Source organism: Lissotriton helveticus, chromosome 9, assembly GCF_964261635.1.
Source record: "Lissotriton helveticus chromosome 9, aLisHel1.1, whole genome shotgun sequence".
In the NCBI taxonomy this organism is placed as follows: domain Eukaryota; kingdom Metazoa; phylum Chordata; class Amphibia; order Caudata; family Salamandridae; genus Lissotriton; species Lissotriton helveticus.
Genome location: NC_136070.1, coordinates 949,052,956 through 949,073,101, shown reverse-complemented (window position 1 = coordinate 949,073,101; position 20,146 = coordinate 949,052,956). Strand labels below are relative to the sequence as shown.

Here is a 20,146-nt window from a genome sequence, read left to right as displayed (position 1 = left end):
ACCGAAAAACATTGCTGAAGGTAGAAAGCAGGGATGAAAGAGCATGCAAGAATCAGGTAAAGGGTCAGGAAGTGTCTGGTGGCGGATGAATAAGGCACAAGACCCCCCAAACCTTTGGGCCTTGTCAATTATTGATTTAGAAATTAAACTCTGGTTAAGACACTCTCAAATCTCAGCTTCTGTGAAGCACTAAACAAGCGTGAAGCATTTTTTTCCATCAGAATTTAACACACAAACTGATCGAAAGAAAGATTCCCTGATAAGAATAAAACGTACTCTGTTAAAAATAAATAATTCATATATATTTTAAGTGATCTAGTACATCAAAAATATTTAACCTGGAACAAGCAATGAAGAAATAGGGTCAGGTGGAGGAAGAGGGAATGCATACTAAAGTTGCATTAAAAACCTATTGCCATTCGGGAATTACTTCTCAAACAACAATATTCTGATGTTAAGCAAGTGCAGGCGCCATATATACGGAAGAGAGGAGACTTAAACAAGTGGGATTATACGAGGAGGAAGCCAGGCTTTGACAGCAGTGGCGTTTAACTGATCTTTTCCCATTCTCAGTTGAAGTCTTGAGGACATAGTTAAACTGAACCTTTTTCACACAAAAGTGATAATGATATTACTACCCCATAGAGCGCGTGTGTGTGTATATATATATATATATATATATATATATATCTCACACAGCTTAAAGATAAATATTAAAATTGATGTGTCGGAAGGGGCCATGACTAATGAGAAGCGAAAGCAAGACATGACACTGCCCCGCCCTTCAACAGTGGTAAGAAATAGACAATTACAATCTGTACATCTGCATATATGGTTTATGCCATGACGTTTTCATGCTTATTATATTTAATAAAGTATTTAACCAAAACCAGGATCCAAGGAGTTAAATGCTTGCAGTAAGGTAAAAGCACACTGAGGAGGACGCCTGACTCTTAGGAGAGTTGTTTCCCTGTGTAAAGTCACCGTAATAGTCAATTTGTGAGGAAGTAAACCGTGCTCTTTGCATGTCAATTTAACGGTAACCTTGTAATAACAAGGAATTTGACATCTGAGCCCTAGTAATAAATCTGTGTATGGCTATATGTAAGCCATGCCAGTGAAAATTAAATTGGCACAACGTAACGTTATTTGGAGAAAGTGTAGTAATAAAGACACAGACTCGCACCTTTATTACTACAGTGCAAATGTCAAATCCTCTATTCTTACCATAGTGGAGCTTCATGTTCTGTAGAATCTGACTAGTCATGCACTCCTCTTCACTGTTCACACTTTAGATCTACACAATGGGATAATGCTCTACTTTTACAATGAATGCACATGAACACAATAGCTTGGCATAAACCATGTATGCATATGTGCAGATTCAAAAGCTTTCATTGCCACTGCTGAGGGAGGACAGGGGCTGCACAACCCGCTCCACAATTCTACTTTCATGAATCATGGTCCTTTGCACTCAAAAATTTTAATAAATAGCACATTACACTCAGCATATATATTATTTTTACAGACAAAAAATAAAGCCCTTCTTTAAACATGATTACTGGCCGTTCCTCTGAAGGAGCTGTGGCATCAAATTGTTCTGCGCTTTCTACTACAGATACTTCCATCGTGCCTCCACAAGGACAGATCTGCGGCTTTACTGAATTCCCAGATAGGAAACTAATGTTCTGTTCATCAAGTGAAATGAAACCAAAGGACAACACAAATAATCATGTGCACTGTGATACTCGGTTCAATATTTTAAGATGGGATGGTGGTACAGTTTGATTTTTAGATTTAACCAAAAAAGACCATAGCTTTTCACATCAGCTACTTTCTACAAACGAGCCCCAACTAACCTCCACATCTAGACTTCGGTATGCACTGTAAGAAATTCAAGAGGAGTAGGACAAAGCCCTTTCCAGACAAGAAAGCTCATAGAAGTACCAGGATACACCAATAGCTTATGTGTACTAGTTAAATTCCCGTAAAACAACAACCAGCACCAGAAAATGCCAAAGTGCCAAAACAATTGACAATTTACTGCAAAAGGATGACTTCTTTCTTCTCTCGTGCTGCTTCTCATTTTGGTGACACAAGCAATCATATATTCAATTGTGCAGCAGGGTGCTCCGATTGAGTTTTAGCAATGATAAAAAGCGAGTACTCTAGGTGAGGAAATAGCTGAAACTTTAGGAAGAGGGGTGAAAGTTCCTTTTAGGAGAACCTGCACGTCTATTCACTGTAATACACAATGTAACCTACTTTCAAATGGTTTGACCACAATAACGTTCTTGTAAAAATCAAGAGAATAATTTGCCTTCCATGCCAATATTCTATGTAGGAAGGTAAAACAGGAACATTTTCAACATGAAACTTTTCTCGCACAAGTGACAAACTTTGGAAACAGGATGACGGTCAGAAGATATGTAAAATGTTCCAATCCTTGGGCCCAGGCATCAAGCTAGAGATTTTCTTTCGAGAGTGGCAGTGTGGTGCGCGCACACACAACCACTGTGCTCGTCAATCCACATGATGTCCATGGGTAAATGACCACTGCAACATCAGCACACTAAATAATATCACCGTGGGGTCACAGGTATTTCACTTGTCCTTAGTCCAGTCTTCGTAGACAGTCATGGTGTGGCTCGAGAAAACTCCTCTGTTATAGATTAGCAGCTGAAGGCATCTACTGGGGGATGGTACATTTGAGGCAAGTTAACGTTGCAATTCAGTGACACAGGTTTCGCTGTTGCCATCATGCACCATATTACCCCATACCCAACCACTCCTAAAACAGAACTGCAAAACTGTAACTCATTGAAGTTTCCATGGAAAAGAAAAAAAATAACAGACGTGTCACCCGTATAAACAATCCCTGAAAGGATCAGCTTCACTCATGCGATGTGTGAGAAAATGATCACTGGCCAAGTCTTTCTTTCTTTGCCTTGTAGTGCAGGGTTCAGCAGAGCTAAAGAAATGCCGGCCTGTACAGTCATAACACGTAAATGCAGATGTCTGGGAATGAATAGTCACATGCTGTAATACACCAACAAGAAAAAACCTTGAGTCTGAGATGTTATGAGTCACCAACAACTGTAGTTGAGGATTTCTGCAACTCCCAGAACCTGGTCAGGTAAGAGAAATGCACACTTGAATATTAAAATAGTACGTTTGCTGAATGTCACTACTAGTGGGAATGTACATACATTGAATGTGGAGGACACTGCAGAACCAGCTGTGGAAGACAAGACATTTGGAGATATGTTTCTTTCATCATCTGCTATATTTACCCTCTGAATGAAGTTACTCAAACCTGCCATCAGCAAATAATATTTCTGAGCCAGCTAGTCCTATGCTTCATGCTATTTGTTCAGTCTAAAAGGGTTAGACTGGGAAAAGGTAGGGGTGAGAATGGTGGTGTTTGATATCTGTACATGCACAGATTTTTCAATTACATTTCTGTCTCCATCAATATTATTAGTCAATACATCTCTACAATGTGGAGGCTTGTAGTTGGAGGCATCTATTTATTAACAACCTGGATCACAAAGAACTAGATGCACTGGATCAAGGTGACAAATATGGCACGAAGTCTAAAAGTTCAGCCAGCACACCTTAGGTGAACGATTAATTTCTTTCAAGACTTAACTCCTGATGTCAGGCATTGATACGGCTGTCTATGCCCTGCTTGCTTTCAGAAGTGAAGAAGCAATGTTCCCCCACAGACTTTCACAGGAAATAGAAAACCACTGTAATACTGCTTTGTTTAGCGCGCGAGGGTGAGCACATTTAAGTCTGCAGCACTGTGCAGAATGTATGATGTGGTTGATGTCAGTTATGTACCTGTTGCCTCCAAGTGGCCCAGTGTTGTGTATTACATCTTGAGTCAGTCTTGACTGGTCGAAGATATCGAGGCATAAGGTAGGTGTACTACATTTGTACTCGGACAATCCAATTTTTAAGTACGGACTTAAAAAATCTACAGCATTATTAGCGGACAAGCCAGAACCGACAACGAGTGTCACAGAAGACATGGTCCATTTGGAAGCTATGTGTCAGAGATCTGAAAACGACCAAGGAGCAGTTGTGATGCGCTGGTTAAACAATGCGCCAATATAGTATTGTTGCACGTGCCTCTAACTGATAGGGACTGTGCTTACCACTTCTCAGGGCTACGTGCCTCAATTTGCATTCTTGTAGTATTAGATCGACTTCCAAACCCACTCTACCATTTCCCAATTAGCCAAAGTGTGGTGGGAACCATGATGATTGGGACTAGAAAGAGCTATACCAGTACGCCTCTGACTACAATGCATCTGGGAGGGGAAAGGCGGTTCCAACGATAATAACCGAAAATGTGTGTTAACCATATAAAAGATATTTTCAGTGCACAAATCACGTTTTTTCAGTAAAACCAAAGAGGAAAGTAACTTAGCTACAAGTAAGTTGTTACCCTTTTAAAACGGACATACAAATAGGGGACAGCCATTCGCAAAAATGTGCTTTTTCCCAGAGATAGATCCTAACAGAAAAACAGCATTGCATGCTTCAAAGTCTGATCAAGGCAATGCTACTTTATGTGTAAACACTCTAGTAACCACTTAAGTAAAATTATTACAGGCAAAGAAAATAATCAGATACATATACCTTTTTTTTTTTTTTTGCAAAACTGAAACAAAGAAAAAGCGAAGTCTGGAATTGATAGGCAATCTGACAGAGTGCAGTTTGCAAACAGCTCTGTCGGGTGAGCTTGTCCTGGCAGGATGTTTGATTTGTGGGACAATAAGGGTTATCCACAGGAAAGATTACATTACGAAGATGTATATGGCCTTTGTTTAACCTCCCTTTTATTCCTTAAAACGAAGCTTTAATGCCCGATGCCACAAGTGCAGCTGTCAGCACAGGACCACTACCTAATAGATACTCTCCAGGCACTTAACAGTTACTAAATGGCTATAACATTAGTTTGGACATGAATAGTTGGTAACATAGTACCAACCCCTCCAACTTATTTTAGTTGCCTTCCTCAGGAAATTGTGTTAGGCATGCCTTTGCTTGCTGGGAGAAAAAAGAACACAATTCCAAGACTGTCACAGGTTACGGCCAGTGTAGCGACGTATCCTGGGAGCCATATGCAGTTGGGGTGATCAAACACTTCGAATGATCAATAAGTCCTTTCTGCAAGGAAGAAGGGAAATAACTGTCTTTTTCATGGCAGTGTGCAAGTTCAAGAGAATGATTATATATGATACTATCTTGTAATTAACTTGAGCGTGGGTATACAATTATACATATACATACTAAACACATGTGCGGCTAGAACACTTTCAGACCATAAGCTACTTTTATCGTCTTGTGGGAAGGTCCTCAGATTATCCTTCCCAAACAGGGAACAGCAAGGAAAGCCAAACTGCAGGTCCTACAAGCTTCACTGGAGAAAGAAGCTTCAGTATGAGTCAATAAAGTCCTAGAATTCTCCTCACGGGGAGAAAAAGGTTTCAGGTACACTCCTTATTGCTCTCTCCCACCGCCACTTCAATGACTTTGTAGCCTGGATGGAATTTAAAACTTGGCAAAGTGTCTGACACTGAAGCTTAGAAATATGGACCTAACACAGCAAGGTCCACGGGGACTCTCCCCTCCTTTGAATTGCTGGCAATCCACACATCAACATAAAAGGAAATCGTGGCCAAAAAGTGCCTCGAATCATTTAGACGACTTATACTCTAAATCACAACTAAAAACATATCTTTTGGTTTCTTCATACCAGCAATATAACCCTTAAAAATATCTTCTTTTCTTTTTAGCAGTTAGATCCAAACAGTATGTAGAAGTGCTTCTTCTGTCCTCCAGCTGAGTAAGGTACAATGACGTTACAAACAAGACAGTGTTACTGTAGGAGTGGAACCTACTCCCCTCCTCTTTTCAGAGCTATTGGTTCTCTTTTCTCAAACATTCGAGAATGTTAATGAGGCTCTTTAGCCCAAACACGTAGCCTTTGTCTGGCCCGTCATGCACAGTGGGATCGTCCCGGAAACCCTTGAAAGTGCTGTGCGCAAAGTCAATCATTCGCACGTCCACCTTGGGCATGGAAGGATAGCTGAGGCTGGGGATATCTTCTGGAGTCTCCGTGTCCATGTTCTCTGTACGCTTTGGGCATTCTTTGCCATCATAAATGATGAGGAGGGAGCTGGAGTAAAACCGGTAGGAAGCCTGTCTCTCCAGGACACCCAGAAGACCACGGAGCTTTGAAAGAACTGGGTCAAAGAGGTCCTTGCGAAGTTCCAGACCATTGTGGAGATACTCGAAAAGAGCATGTCGGAACCCATCGATTGAGAGCCCACGTCCATAATACTTGTTGCGACAAACATAATGTCCCGTATTCATTTGGAAAACCTGAAGTAGAAGAAAAAAATGTTTAGATAACAATTTAGATGAATACTTCTCTCATTCAAAAAATGTTCTTGTAGCACAGTAACTCAAGAAAAAACGATGCAGTCTCCGCAAATTTCCATCCTGGAGTAGACCAATTGTTTTGTAACTTATTTTTATTATAATACTGCATTGTTAATCATAAAGATCATTGCATTCCACTTTTTTCTTTTTTATATAGTTTACACAGGTGCTAATAACTCGAATTGCATTACAATGTGTAAGTTACTCCAGGATCTCAAACCCACTCTTCATATATCTTTACAGTCCGTATGCCACAATCAGAAGGGTAAAGATCATACAGTATGAGTAAAAATTAAACAATAGTATAACAATTGCATAGCAGCAAGTGATGACTAACTCCACTCCCAGGATTGAGGGTTCCATCTCGTTAGTTATTTCTAGTACGGGGGCTGGTCGACCACCTATCAGGTTAGACCAATTAAAGATATACAGGGACATAAACATAAATCCGCACAGCTCCTCTTCTTCTACCCCACAAACGTTTCTATGTTTCCCTGTCAGTCCCCAGTAAAGGGAGGAATCAAAGTGCTGTGTCAAAACCACTGAAAATATTAGAGTTAGCACCCTGCAGCACAACCCCGTTTCACATAATACACATATTTAGATTCCCAGTGATATCCTTTTTAGGTCTCGCGTGACGTTGCAGCGCAAAGCGCTGTCAGGCTCCGCAAGAGATTTTGTAAGAGAGGACTTTTAGAAGAGGGCTTTAAGCCCCGTCCCTCATTTCCATTGGCTGGCGTCACCGTTTATGCTAAACGGTGGCCTGCCATTGGAAATGAGGGTTTTCTGTTCACGCCCTTTGTCTCTGAGCGGGACTGGCTCGCCTGCTTTGCTACTGTCGCAAAGCAGTTTCTTATCTTTATGGGGCCAAACACATGGCCCCATAAAGATAAGAGATCCCCCTGCAGTGCGGTCCTCTTTCACTTTCGGGACCTCGCTGGTTGTGAAATGTCCTGGTTTTTGGCTTTAAAATTCTGGTTACCCTAATACTAAAGCACTGGTTGGCCCTGCCTTTGATAACATCTGGGGTTGGTCCCGCTACAGGGAGGCACTTGGTTGAGGAGAGCTGTGACCTCACACATGTGGTTGTATCCAGGACAGCTTGTGGGAAGGGGCAGGCTTGGCTCACAGAGCGGTATGGCATTACCTCCCGGGCAGGGCGCCTTAAGATAAATATTTTAGTAGTCAGCATGCCAAGGAAAGTTGCTGCATTCTCGCACAGCCCTCTTCGTGCGATAAACATCCGTGGCACCGTGAACGCGGAGGGCGCTTGCTCGCTACCAGTGCCGCTTCCCTCCTCGCAACCCTTGCTATCTCCGGCCGCCATTATCTCTCCCCCACACTTGCCGCGTATTAACAATATCTTGACCTAGTGCGTGCGCTCTCTCTCTTTCATTCCCACACACACCCACACTAACTCTCCCACACACACCCACACTAACTCTCTCACACACACACACACACTCCTAAACCGAAGATGCAGTTTCTCAATGTGGCGCTCTTAACTCTCTCCCCGTCTCACACGCATGTCATCTGGCACCACACTATGCTGCAGTCTCATTCACCTGCCTCTCACACTCACACATTATGCCTCGCTGTCACTGCTCCACGCTTCTTCCTGCACATGCGAGGCCTCATTCACACCCTTACGTAAACTTTACACAGCCTTGCATGAAATCAATTTTACACATAACCTCGCCCATGTGCCCTGTTTCATTGTGTACTCACTGACTCCGACACATTCCCTTATACGGCCTGCTCGTGCCCGACAGACTCTGTCCTTCACCTCCCTTATACTGCCTCACAGATACTTGCACACGATTGTCATACATTGGGTTTGTTTATTTTATTTAGCATTTTTACAAGGCGCAATCAAACGCCTTCCGGACATGAGAGCGATTATGCAAACAGAGGGGCGGCAGTGCAATAACAATCTCACGTCACGAGGTATCTTGACAACAGAATGCACTCAGATTAGAGCACAATGGCTTAGCAAAAAAGATACATGGTGGAGGCAGTGTAAACATTAAACCTAAGAGAAGGGAGTCCTTGTTTTATTACTCTGTAGGGGTGGCTAGAGGACAGAAGATTACTTGTCCATCATGTTTCTACTCACGTTATCATTGGCTTACGTTTCTAGGTGACACATTTCATGCAAGAGAGGAAGAGAAATTGCTAGCCTAACAATGCTTGAAGTTTCTGTTTTAAAATTGCACATTAATCTGAAATTATTACTTTTTTTCTTTTAAAACTGTGTCTTGCAAATTAAAAAAATATATTAAGGATGGATTTGTTTAATAAAATGAGAAACATACAAAGAATAGGAAGCCATGTTGATTTGCTTTCGTTATTTAAAGCCTTTTCTTTGTAAATTGCTGTCTTTGTATTCTTTTATTTACAACAAGGGGTGGTGATGGACAGAGCCTCTGAATTAAGCAGAGTACTCTCACCCAGTCAGGAGATCAGGGCTAGATCCAACACCGTTTTTTAGCTCATTGCACCATCCCAGTTTCAGAACCTGGCTGTGTGCAAATTAGTCTGTCCCGGGCCCAGTGCATCATGGGAACAGGGCAGACCAAACTACCAAGCCAATTCTTCACTGGAAAGGAAACAAGCTTCCGGGGACCGGTTTCTGGCATTACAGCCGTCTTCGGCCCGGCTTGCTTGAATCCTGATGGTGCAATGAGCAAGGGACTCACATCTGAGTATACCCTTCCACGCTTAGGGTGGACAAAATTATTTACAACAAGGGGTGGTGATGGACAGAGCCTTTGAATTAAGCAGAGTACTCTCACCCAGTCAAGAGATCAGGGCTAGATCCAACACCGTTTTTTAGCTCATTGCACCATCCCAGTTTCAGAACCTGGCTGTATGCAAATTAGTCTGTCCCTGGCCCAGTGCATCATGGGAACAGGGCAGACCAAACTACCAAGCCAATTCTTCACTGGAAAGGAAACAAGCTTCCGGGGACCGGTTTCTGGCATTACAGCCGTCTTCGGCCCGGCTTGCTTGAATCCTGATGGAGCAAGGGACACACATCTGAGTATACCCTTCCACGCTTAGGGTGGACACAATTATTTACAACAAGGGGTGGTGATGGACAGAGCCTCTGAATTAAGCAGAGTACTCTCACCCAGTCAAGAGATCAGGGCTAGATCCAACACCGTTTTTTAGCTCATTGCACCATCCCAGTTTCAGAACCTGGCTGTATGCAAATTAGTCTGTCCCTGGCCCAGAGCATCATGGGAACAGGGCAGACCAAACTACCAAGCCAATTCTTCACTGGAAAGGAAACAAGCTTCCGGGGACCGGTTTCTGGCATTACAGCCGTCTTCGGCCCGGCTTGCTTGAATCCTGATGGTGCAATGAGCAAGGGACTCACATCTGAGTATACCCTTCCACGCTTAGGGTGGACAAAATTATTTACAACAAGGGGTGGTGATGGACAGAGCCTCTGAATTAAGCAGAGTACTCTCACCCAGTCAAGAGATCAGGGCTAGATCCAACACCGTTTTTTAGCTCATTGCACCATCCCAGTTTCAGAACCTGGCTGTATGCAAATTAGTCTGTCCCTGGCCCAGAGCATCATGGGAACAGGGCAGACCAAACTACCAAGCCAATTCTTCACTGGAAAGGAAACAAGCTTCCGGGGACCGGTTTCTGGCAATACAGCCGTCTTCGGCCCGGCTTGCTTGAATCCTGATGGTGCAATGAGCAAGGGACTCACATCTGAGTATACCCTTCCACGCTTAGGGTGGACAAAATTATTTACAACAAGGGGTGGTGATTTCTAAGCAGCCCAACGAAAACGGCTCTTTTACAAAATGGCCGGTTCCTTTTACTATCAAGTATGCAGGATCCAATCAATCTATGTCCTGTCTCTATGATTCGGCACAGGACACTCTTGCACTTCTCCGCAAGCAGAGCGTTGCCGGTTCGAATCCTGCGTTGGTGAAAACGCTGCTTTTGAAAGATGGCTGACGACATAGACCAGGTGAGGGGTGCAGCGGCTGAATGTGGGGGAAACTAACGTGGGAGGCCATTCAATAGTATAAAATTAGAGTAACGTCTTTTAGTGTTTTATTTGGTAGCGGAGTAGAGCATGGTGAGCCTTTTTATCCAGCTTACTGTGCTTCTTGTTGATGGCTGGACATGGAGAGTAGAATGTGAGTTGCGTGTTTATGCAGAGTAACTCTCACTGTGACCACCGTTTTGCCCTTACATTGCATGAGAATAACTTGCAGTCTCCTTATTCAAATCAATATTGGCTGATACCGGAGGCACAAGTCCTAAAACGAGCATTTCCAATGCAATTGGTCTTGCATTTGTTAAAGTTGGAGCTAATGGTGTTGTAAATGACAATGTCTTTTACTTATGTTTATGGAGTGGATGTGTGTGGTGTCGAGTTGAATTAAGTGGGTTTGATTGAAATTACTAGTTGTGGAATTGTGTGGTGTAGAATAGTGTAATTAGGTGACATTGATGAATGTGCGTGTAGGTGTAGAGGCTATCTTGAATGTATTTTATTATCCTTTACGAATAGAAGTTACAACAAGCATTTGCAATGCAATAGGTATCGCATTTACCTAACAATATTTGTGTGGATTTCCGGTAGTTGAGGAGTTAAGAGTGTAGCGAAGTCTAAAAGACCTTGAATAGCATAGCATTATAGAATACATGAAACCACCAGTTGGGGGACGGAGACCTAAAATGCCCTTTTACTGAATTATGGGTAACCTAAGACATAAACTCGCTGAAGAAGCAAACGCTAGACACACCCTCAAAGTAGAACTCAAGGCCTTCCTGCTGTGAAGGTCATGTATGCGATTTCTGCTTCCAAAGGGTTCAGAAAAAGACTAGGAGGAAAATGTCCCAATTGATATGGAAATCGTACTCAAAGTGGTGGCAAAAACTTGCCCCAGATCCATGGCAGAGGTAATATTTAATTGTTCACCCTTCTGATGTTCAAGTTACTTACAGTTGGAAATGCCTTTTATGGTAGAGACTCTAACTACCCACAGATGCCTAACCTTGTGAATTTTCCTCATTATCCTGACTGGATCTGGAAGATTCTCATAGTAACTACCTCATGCGCTGGAAGGTGGTGTTGTGCAGCTCAGCATTAGTTCCATCCCGGATGTGACTTGGGGTGGATACTATATGTGTGCAACCTCTGCACACCAATGTCACTTTCGTTCGGATCTCTGTTCGTGCCATTGAATTCTCTGTTCTTGCTGTTGCATGCGGAGGCCATAGAAATAAAAAAAAATGCCAGAGTGGAGATCTCTATAGTTGACTGTATGAGTCCATTCCACAGAAAGAGAGGAGGGAGGGTCAGTGAAGGATCAGCTGTTAGAATCTCTATCAGAAATGGTGTTATCAAAGGTAAGTAACTTGTTTTTCTGATAGACTGTGAAATGGCTCAGACCAGGATATCCTACTCAACAGATAGGGCAACATGCCCACTCTGCAGGACCTGGCTGTCCAGGCAATAGTGCTTTGTAACGGGATGCCCATGTGGCAGCTTGGCAGAAGTACAGGACTGGCACAACGCACCCAAGCACAGTGGTAGTAGCATTTGCTCTGGTAGAATGAGTGCACAGGCCTTCCAGTGGCTGCGTTTCGGCTAGCTCATAGAAGGTCTTAAAGCATAAAATGATCCATTGAGAGATGGTCCTCTTTTGCAGTTTTCTTATTTTTTGCTGAAGAGACGCCCACAAAGAGTTGATTGTCCAATCGATGTTCCCTGGTGTGATCAATGTAAAGGCTGAGGGTTCTCTTAGAGTCAGGGCGGTGGAGCTGTTCCTTCTCTTTAGATGGGTGGGGTGAGGTGAGGTAAAAAAAAGTCACTAGCTGTGCGATTGACCTATGTAGAAGAGTGGGAATACCTTTAGCAAGAATGCTGCCTTTATCAGGAGGATAAGCTTGTATGGAAAGAAGGACCTGTATGGCTGTTGGCAGACCAGGCCTGGAGTTCACTCACTCATCAGGCCGAAGTTAAGGCAATGAGGACTACAGTCTTTATGATGAGTAGACGTAGGGAGCAACTGTGCATGGGCTCAAAGGGATGATTATCAGGCATGTGAGAACCAAATTAAGGCCCTACAGTGGGATCACAAAAGATGTTGGTCGGAACATAGGGATCAGTCCTTTTAATAATTGCATGACAACAGGTGATTTGAACAGGAATAGCTGATCGGGCAACTGCAGAAAGGGCCAAAAGATAACCCTTAACTTTCGACGTAATAAGGTCTTACTGGGCTACAGAGAGACAAAACAATAAGATGTCAGACAACTTTGCCTGTAAACGCTGAACGTAATGGGAGGAACACCAGACCAACAAACGTTTCCCAGCGTACTCCATATAAAGTTTTGGTGAAAGGACTCCTGGCTTCCAAAATAACAACAAACACTTCGGGAGGAAGATTTAAAGCCATCAGCTGTGACTGCTCAATCTCCGTGTATGGAGGTGTAGTTCGTGCAAGCTTGGGTGCATTACCTGGCCCTGCTGCTGCGACAAGAGGTCCTCCCGAAGGGGATGCCGAATGGGAGGACATACGCTCATGGCCAGAAGATCTAAGTGCCATACTCTCCTTGCCCAGTCCGGAGCCACCAGGATGACTTGGGCCTGGTCTTTCATGATATTTTTCAATGCTCTGGGCACGAGATGTAGGAGCGGAGAGGTGTACAGGACAACCAAATCTAGGCAAAAGGCTTCTATAAGGGAGAGCTGCCTTGGGAACTCCAACACACAAAATCCAGGACTCTGCATGTTTTCTGCAGAGGTGAACAGATCGAGTCAGGGTTCTACCCATTGTTGGAAAAAAACCAATGCAACCTCTGAGTGGAACTGCCATTCCTGATGTGGTAGGCAACAGAGTTAGCCTGCCTAGCAGTTAAAAATCCAGGCAGGTGCTGGACGATCATAGAAATATCACAGAAATGCCCTGAGCATTCAGCCATTTCCAGAGGCTTAAAGCCGCCTGACACAGGACCCACAATCCCGCACTGCCCTGCTTGTTGCAGTGCCACATGGTGGCCGAGGTATCTGTGAGAACCTGTACCCATTAGCCCTTGATGGACGGAATAAATGCCTTCAGTGCCAAGGAAATTGGCCATAACTCTTAAAAGTTGATGTGGCGACAGGTCTTTGTTGGAGACCAGAGTCTTCTCCACATCTCAAAGAGGTCGTCCCTAATCCAGCAACAATGCATCTTTTATTACTGTTAGTTTTGGGTGGGGTAAGGTGAGGGGTCTGCCGCTGGGCCAATTGCAGTCAAGAAACCACCACTGCAGATCTTTTGCAGTCTCCTCCGACACCTGGATGAAATCTGAAAGGTTCCCTTGGTGCTGGGACCCCTGTACTTCAAATCACACTGCAGCGCCTACAAGTGCCACCTGATGTAGTCCACTAGTAGGATGCAGATAGCTGAGAGGACAAGAAGCCTCAGAGCCACTCTCACTGAGACAGGTCAAACGCTGAAACATCGAGATCATAGCCAGAATGTCCTGGGCTCACAGAGGCGGAGGGAAAGCTTGAAGAGCACTGTATCCAGGATGGCCCAGATGAAATAGAGCCTTTGAGAAAGAGTATGGTATTACTTTGGCATGGTGATGGAAAAGCCCATCAATGTTAATGAGTCTCTCACCGTCTGGAGGTAGTCTAAGACCACTTGAAGCTAGCCCACCTTCAGCAACGAGTCACTGAGGTAGAGAAAGAGTGGTATTCCCACCCTCCGTAGATGTGCTGCAACCACCACCACCATCGTTGTCAACACAAGAGAAGCACTAGTAAGGCCGAAGGAGAGCACTGTGAACAAAAAGTGCTTTGGGCCTATCTGAAACTGCAAATAACATCTATGGGATTGCAGGATTGGGATGTGGAAATGGGCATCTTGCGAATCCAGTCTCCTGGATCCAGTGCAGACAGAACTTGGGCCAGAGTGAATACTCTGAACTTGTCCTTCGGGAAGGAGAATTTCACAAGGCAAAGATTTAACATGAGACCTCTGCTTTTTTTTTGGCACAAGAAAATAATGGGAGTGACAGCCAGTCCCGATTTTTGATACCGAAACCCTCTCTACAGCTCCCTTGGTTAAGCAAGATTACATTTTCCCCTGGAGTATGGACAAGTGGTCCTCGCGGATGTGTTGTGGCGTGGGTGACATATCTGGGGGATGTGCTGAGAAGGGCACGGGGTAACTCTATTCTATATTTTTGGAGCACTCATTGATCAGAGGAGATGCTCCTCCACCCAGGGAGCTGAAAGGTGCTGCGACCTCCCACCCAGTACTCATATACTGCAGAAGTCTGACCTAATGTGGTTTTGCGGGAGCAGCGGGGTGGATGTTGTGGTTTGGGTAGATTGTGTGCCCTGGGGGCTGGACACTGATGGCCTCGTCCACTGCCTCTAACTCTACCTCAAAAGTATCAAGAGGTTTTTTGCTGTTGTTGAGACATGTACTTGTGTTGCCTCTGTCAGCATCTCTTCCAGTAAACTCAAAAGTGTCAACACTGTTGGGGAACTGCCGCAAAGGTGGAGCTAGCCCAAGAGTGTGCAGTGGGTGTGCTGTCCTTGAAACATTCAAGTGCTGAGTCCACCTTTTCTCCAAAGAGATGGGTTCCATTAAAGGGCAGGTCTATAGGTGACTGCTGGATGTAACCAGAGAATCTAGCAGAACCGATCCAAGCGCGGCGCAGAAGCACCACACGCTGGTCCCGGCTGCTCTACCCAAGCAGTCAGTAGTGCTCAGGCCTGACCTGATGAAGTAACTCACCAAATCTTGGCAATCTTTGTTAAGGCGTTGGTCATTTGGCCTGGCCTTACATCATGTGGGACCATGGGCAAGGTGTTCGCTACCATGTCTCATAACGCATTGGTACAGCTCGCCAGGAGGCTGCTTGTATTGATGGACTGCAAAAGCTGGTAGAGGAGAACAACATGTTTGGAGAATGTCTCTATGCTTGTCGACTTCTGATCTGGTGGTGGTGTAAACCATTCGGGTTCAGACCACTAGTGGAGGCCTGCACCACCGAGCTATCTGGTGACGAATGTTGCAGGGGCAAGAACCTGGCTTTGACCAGGAGCCCCAACGTTGTTTCCATAAGGGCTTCCTTGAATGGTATTTGAAGACTCTGGTCAGTCTGTCCAGGGTGAAGCGTTAGTACATTGGTCTTGGCTTCTGTGGTGGGCAGGGTTAAGTCAAAGACCTCAGCAGGCCTTCTTACTACTGTGGCAAAAGAGGCAGACTCTTCTGTGTCCACATTAGGAAGAGGAGAGTGTAGGCTAGTTTCAGGAGATGCATCCAAGCCACTAGCATCTTTTACATCCAAATACAAGTCTTAGTGATTTTACACGTGGCTAGAACCATCATTATCGTCTCCGAATTCATGGTGGCATAGTGGGAGTGACTCTGGGTCAGAATGAAGGTCAATGTGAGGTCAGTGCAACGTTGATGGGAGAAGCTCTAGTTTCGTCTCAAGAGTCCAAAAGGACTATTGACTCTCCCTTCAACGATGGTGCCGACATTGATGCTCAGGACTGCGCAGCAGAAAGCACTAATGGTTAAAGTGGAGTTAATTGTTAGCAAGGTAGCAGGATTTTTACTTGCGCTAAAGAGAAACCTTAAAAATGAATTGACAAATCACTACTGTTTAAAAACCATGAAAACAGGGAAATTCAACAGTTATATGCAAATGACACAAGTATAACTTTCTCTGCCATTGAGTTTATACGTCATCAGTGATGTAATATGTGAGGTCATAAGCAGCGCATCACAGCGGTGCAGTTAGTCATTTACGTATAATTGTTGAGTTTCCCTGGTTTTATGGTTACCAAATTATAATGCTTTTCACTGAAAAAGCATTACTGCTTAAGCAAGATTTTCGACGTGTAACTCCACTTCAATCGTCATTTTTTCCAGAGAATTTCTTTGTTTTAAAAAAAATATAAAATAACATCTTATCACAAAAAATTTGCAGCGCATCCCTCGCTGGACGGCCAATCGGATTCTGCGTTTTGACATTTTTCTCCCATGGAAGTGCCACGGTAACATATCTATAAATCTTAAGCCTTAATTTCCCTAAAACAGCTAACACTAAATCACAAAAAGTACACTCATTGGATACATAGTAAAGTTCCTTCAAAATCTGGTGCAATTCTGTTCAGCTATTATTTCTGCATAGTTTTCTAATTTCTCCTCTGGGAAATGAATGGGGAGAAAAGTGTTTTAGGATTCCTTTTTCTTCTCCACACCCTCTGGACGGATCATCCTGAAACTTTCGAGGAAGCATCCGAGGTGGATAAAAGTTTTTTGGGGAAGTTTTATGAAGATTTATCACAATGCACCAATGTTTTTACCGAAGAAAAAAAACTTGTTATGGTATCTCGGCCAGACTAAAACTATATAGTGATTGATATATATCTATATCTCTCTCTCTATATATATATATATATATATATATATATATATAGAGAGAGAGAGAACATTTAAACCAACTGTGGCGCAATAACATGCAGTTTAGATCAACTGTACTAATAAATTGTATTCATACATTTATTATTACAGAGCAAAGTTGGAGCCGATTACCACAGAGAACCTAACTGACTCCGACTGCATCTAACAACTACTTTACATATGGAAAAAAACTCATACAGTCAGGATATATCTTTAGTGAGAGTCTACCTTGCAGAACAAGTTCAACCCCTTGTATTCAGGTTTGGTTACCTTTTGTTAACACAAATGCACATGAAAAAATGCCATTGCATAAACAATATACGCAGCTGCATAGACTATAATTTTTTTATTTAATATTGTCGAAGGAGGGACTGGCATCCCGACTCACCTGAGGCTTTATTCCTTGAGTCAATGCTACTCCCCACAATCAACAATGGTAATAAATAGCTTATTCATTTGCATATTGTATCTATATATATATATATATATATATATATATATATATATATATATATATATATATATATATATATATATATATATATATACATACACACATACTGAAAAAAACATAGGTTTCAGCCACGTTATAGTTAGGAATTAGCATTTAAACAAACCTTAGAAATTCACTGAAAAAAACATAGGTTTCACACATGTTATAGTTAGCTGGACATTTCACTCATACAAAACCATTGAAATTCCCCTGTTATAGTTAGTTCAGCTAACTATAACTCGCGTGCCCGCAATCCACTGCTGATACTGTCACATATTACATCATTCATGACATGGTCAGTGACATCACTGATGACATCTCAAATGACATCACTGATGACATCATCCAGTCCATATGGTTTGGTTTGATATTTAAATAAGTATTATATATATATATATATATAGCAATCTGCCTTGAAGACTGAGTGGATGTATAAGTGACTGAAAGGAGGATTCAGTTGCAATTTGATTGACTGTCTAAGTATCAAATTTAATGTGTCTCATTAAATATATGGGATAGTGATTAAACTGTGTGAATACCTGTATCACTCTGTCTTTTGTTGTGCAAACAACTACATAAGTTGGTTACTACCTATGTGAAAGTCTACATTAGTTATTAATTAGTTAAATGAGTATTTGTATGGGTTAGTGAATGAATGTGTGTGTGGTTGGGTGGGACGTGTGTGACTGTGGAAAGATGTGTAAATAGTTGATTTAGTAAGTATATGAGGTTAAGACTGTATGTGGAAACAGTTGTTCGGGTGAGTAAACCTCTTTATGATTGTTGTGATGAGTAAATATATTTCTCATGTCCAACAAACTTAAAATATAAAAGGCAGTGTACGTGACAGTTATTGTATATAAATAAGTATACATAATACTCAGTGATTGTATGAATGATGTATGCATAATGTATACTTGTAATACTGATTTTATAACACACTTAGTATGACTTACTATCTATATGAATAAATAAAGTGGTGTTTGTTTAAGTGAGTAGCTTAGTAAATATAAGTATGATCAATTGTTTGCATAAGTGAGTAGGATGTCTGCATAAAGGAATAGGATATGTGCTGGTGTGTAATGTTGATATAGGTGTATAAGTATATTTAATAGTGTTCTATTGATCTTTGTTAGCATGTATGAGTGAATCTATAGGTAAGTGTTTAGATGTGTGTAGATGTAGGAATTACTGAGTGGGTTTTTAGAAACTTGTACTGGTGTGTCAATGGTTTCAAATATGGTACTTCATATTTTAAAATGAGTGTTGAAAGGGTATGCTACTGTATGATGAGGTGTATTAGTTTGTCACATGGATGATGTCATCAGTGATGTCATTTGAGATGTCATCAGTGATGTCACTGACCATGTCATGAATGATGTAATATGTGACATCATCAGCAGTGGATTGCGGGCACGCGAGTTATCCTTAGCTGAACTAACTATAACAGGGGAATTTCAATGGTTTTGTATGAGTGAAATGTCCAGCTAACTATAAAATGTGTGAAACCTATGGTTTTTTCAGTGAATTTCTAAGGTTTTTTGAATGCTAATTCCTAACTATAACGTGGCTGAAACCTATGGCTTTTTCAGTGAATTTCTAAAGTTTTTTAAATGCTAATTCCGAACTATAACTTGTGTGAAACCTATGGTTTTTTCAGTGAATTTCATAGGTTTTGTAAATGCTAATTTGTGTGCACGTGGATAGAAGACTGTATGCATACAGCATACAGCTTTGAAGCAGTCCTTGTCCTAAGGCCTACTTCGCTGCAGAAGTACTGGCTACTGACTGAATCAATAGAATACTGTAAAGAGAGTGTCTGAGTGAATCTATAATTGCTTGAGTTTTAGTACAGTGAATGGAGAAGTACATAGTGCTCAATGCTTTATTATTATTCAACAATAAAATTATTCTTCAGACATCTCATATTTTAACACAGCTTCTAAAAGGAGTTCATCTGGTACTTCGTCGAGATCATGCTGCTGGTTTGCCATTTCAAAGTTTATAGCTTCCAGTAACTCTACGTGATCCAGTGTTTCCAAAAAATCTGCATCATTGCTTTCATTTTCAAAATCACAGGTAATATCTGCAGAACTGATGTCCTCTAATTCAGTCTCACTGCCTCTTATAGGTAGATTTTGTACTTCAATTAAACTGTTGCTCATTTTCAATGTGTCTTCGGTCATATTCTCCTCTTTATCCATAACAAATCATTTATGTTCTAGGTCCTTGCACAAAAAAATAAACACTTCACTTTAACAGTTTCTTAGTACATAATAAAAAATAGGTTTATCAACTATTTTGGCACAAAATAAATATTATGTAAAAACCATTGTCTAATAACATTCCAACAGTAGAGTTTTAGTACTTCATAAGGTTATATAAATATAATTGCTTATAAACATATCCTGTAATTAAGTTTTCGTAAAATTCGAAACCAGTCACTGCTTATGACTATGGAAAATGACTCAGGCTCTTACACTAAAATGCAGTACTAAAAAATGTAGAATATGTCTATTCACCTTACCCCTTCCAAACTAGTAAATGTGTTTTAGTAAAATGCAAAGGATACTGTTGCTTGTATAGAATAACACTGTGAATCTGTGTGCATTTAGGTACCATTCTCACATTCGTTTTTGAATACTTCATGTGTTTTCACACACATCAATCCTTAAAGACCTATCCAGTACTCACCTTTTAACATAATTAGAAATTAGTCATTGCTTATATAAGTCGA

The 20,146-nt window shown here is 42.0% G+C and overlaps 1 protein-coding gene across 2 annotated transcripts in view; it reads right to left on the bottom strand.

The window, feature by feature from the left end:
• Window positions 1-280: 280 nt before the first annotated feature.
• IP6K1 (inositol hexakisphosphate kinase 1) overlaps window positions 281-20,146 on the bottom strand; it is a 279,958-nt gene continuing 260,092 nt past the window's right edge. For both annotated transcript variants that reach the window (XM_078661204.1, XM_078661205.1), the window contains exon 7: window positions 281-6,399. In XM_078661204.1, coding sequence (XP_078517330.1) covers window positions 5,935-6,399 — 465 coding nt within the window. In that variant the 3' untranslated portion in view covers window positions 281-5,934. The remainder of the gene's footprint in view (window positions 6,400-20,146) is intronic.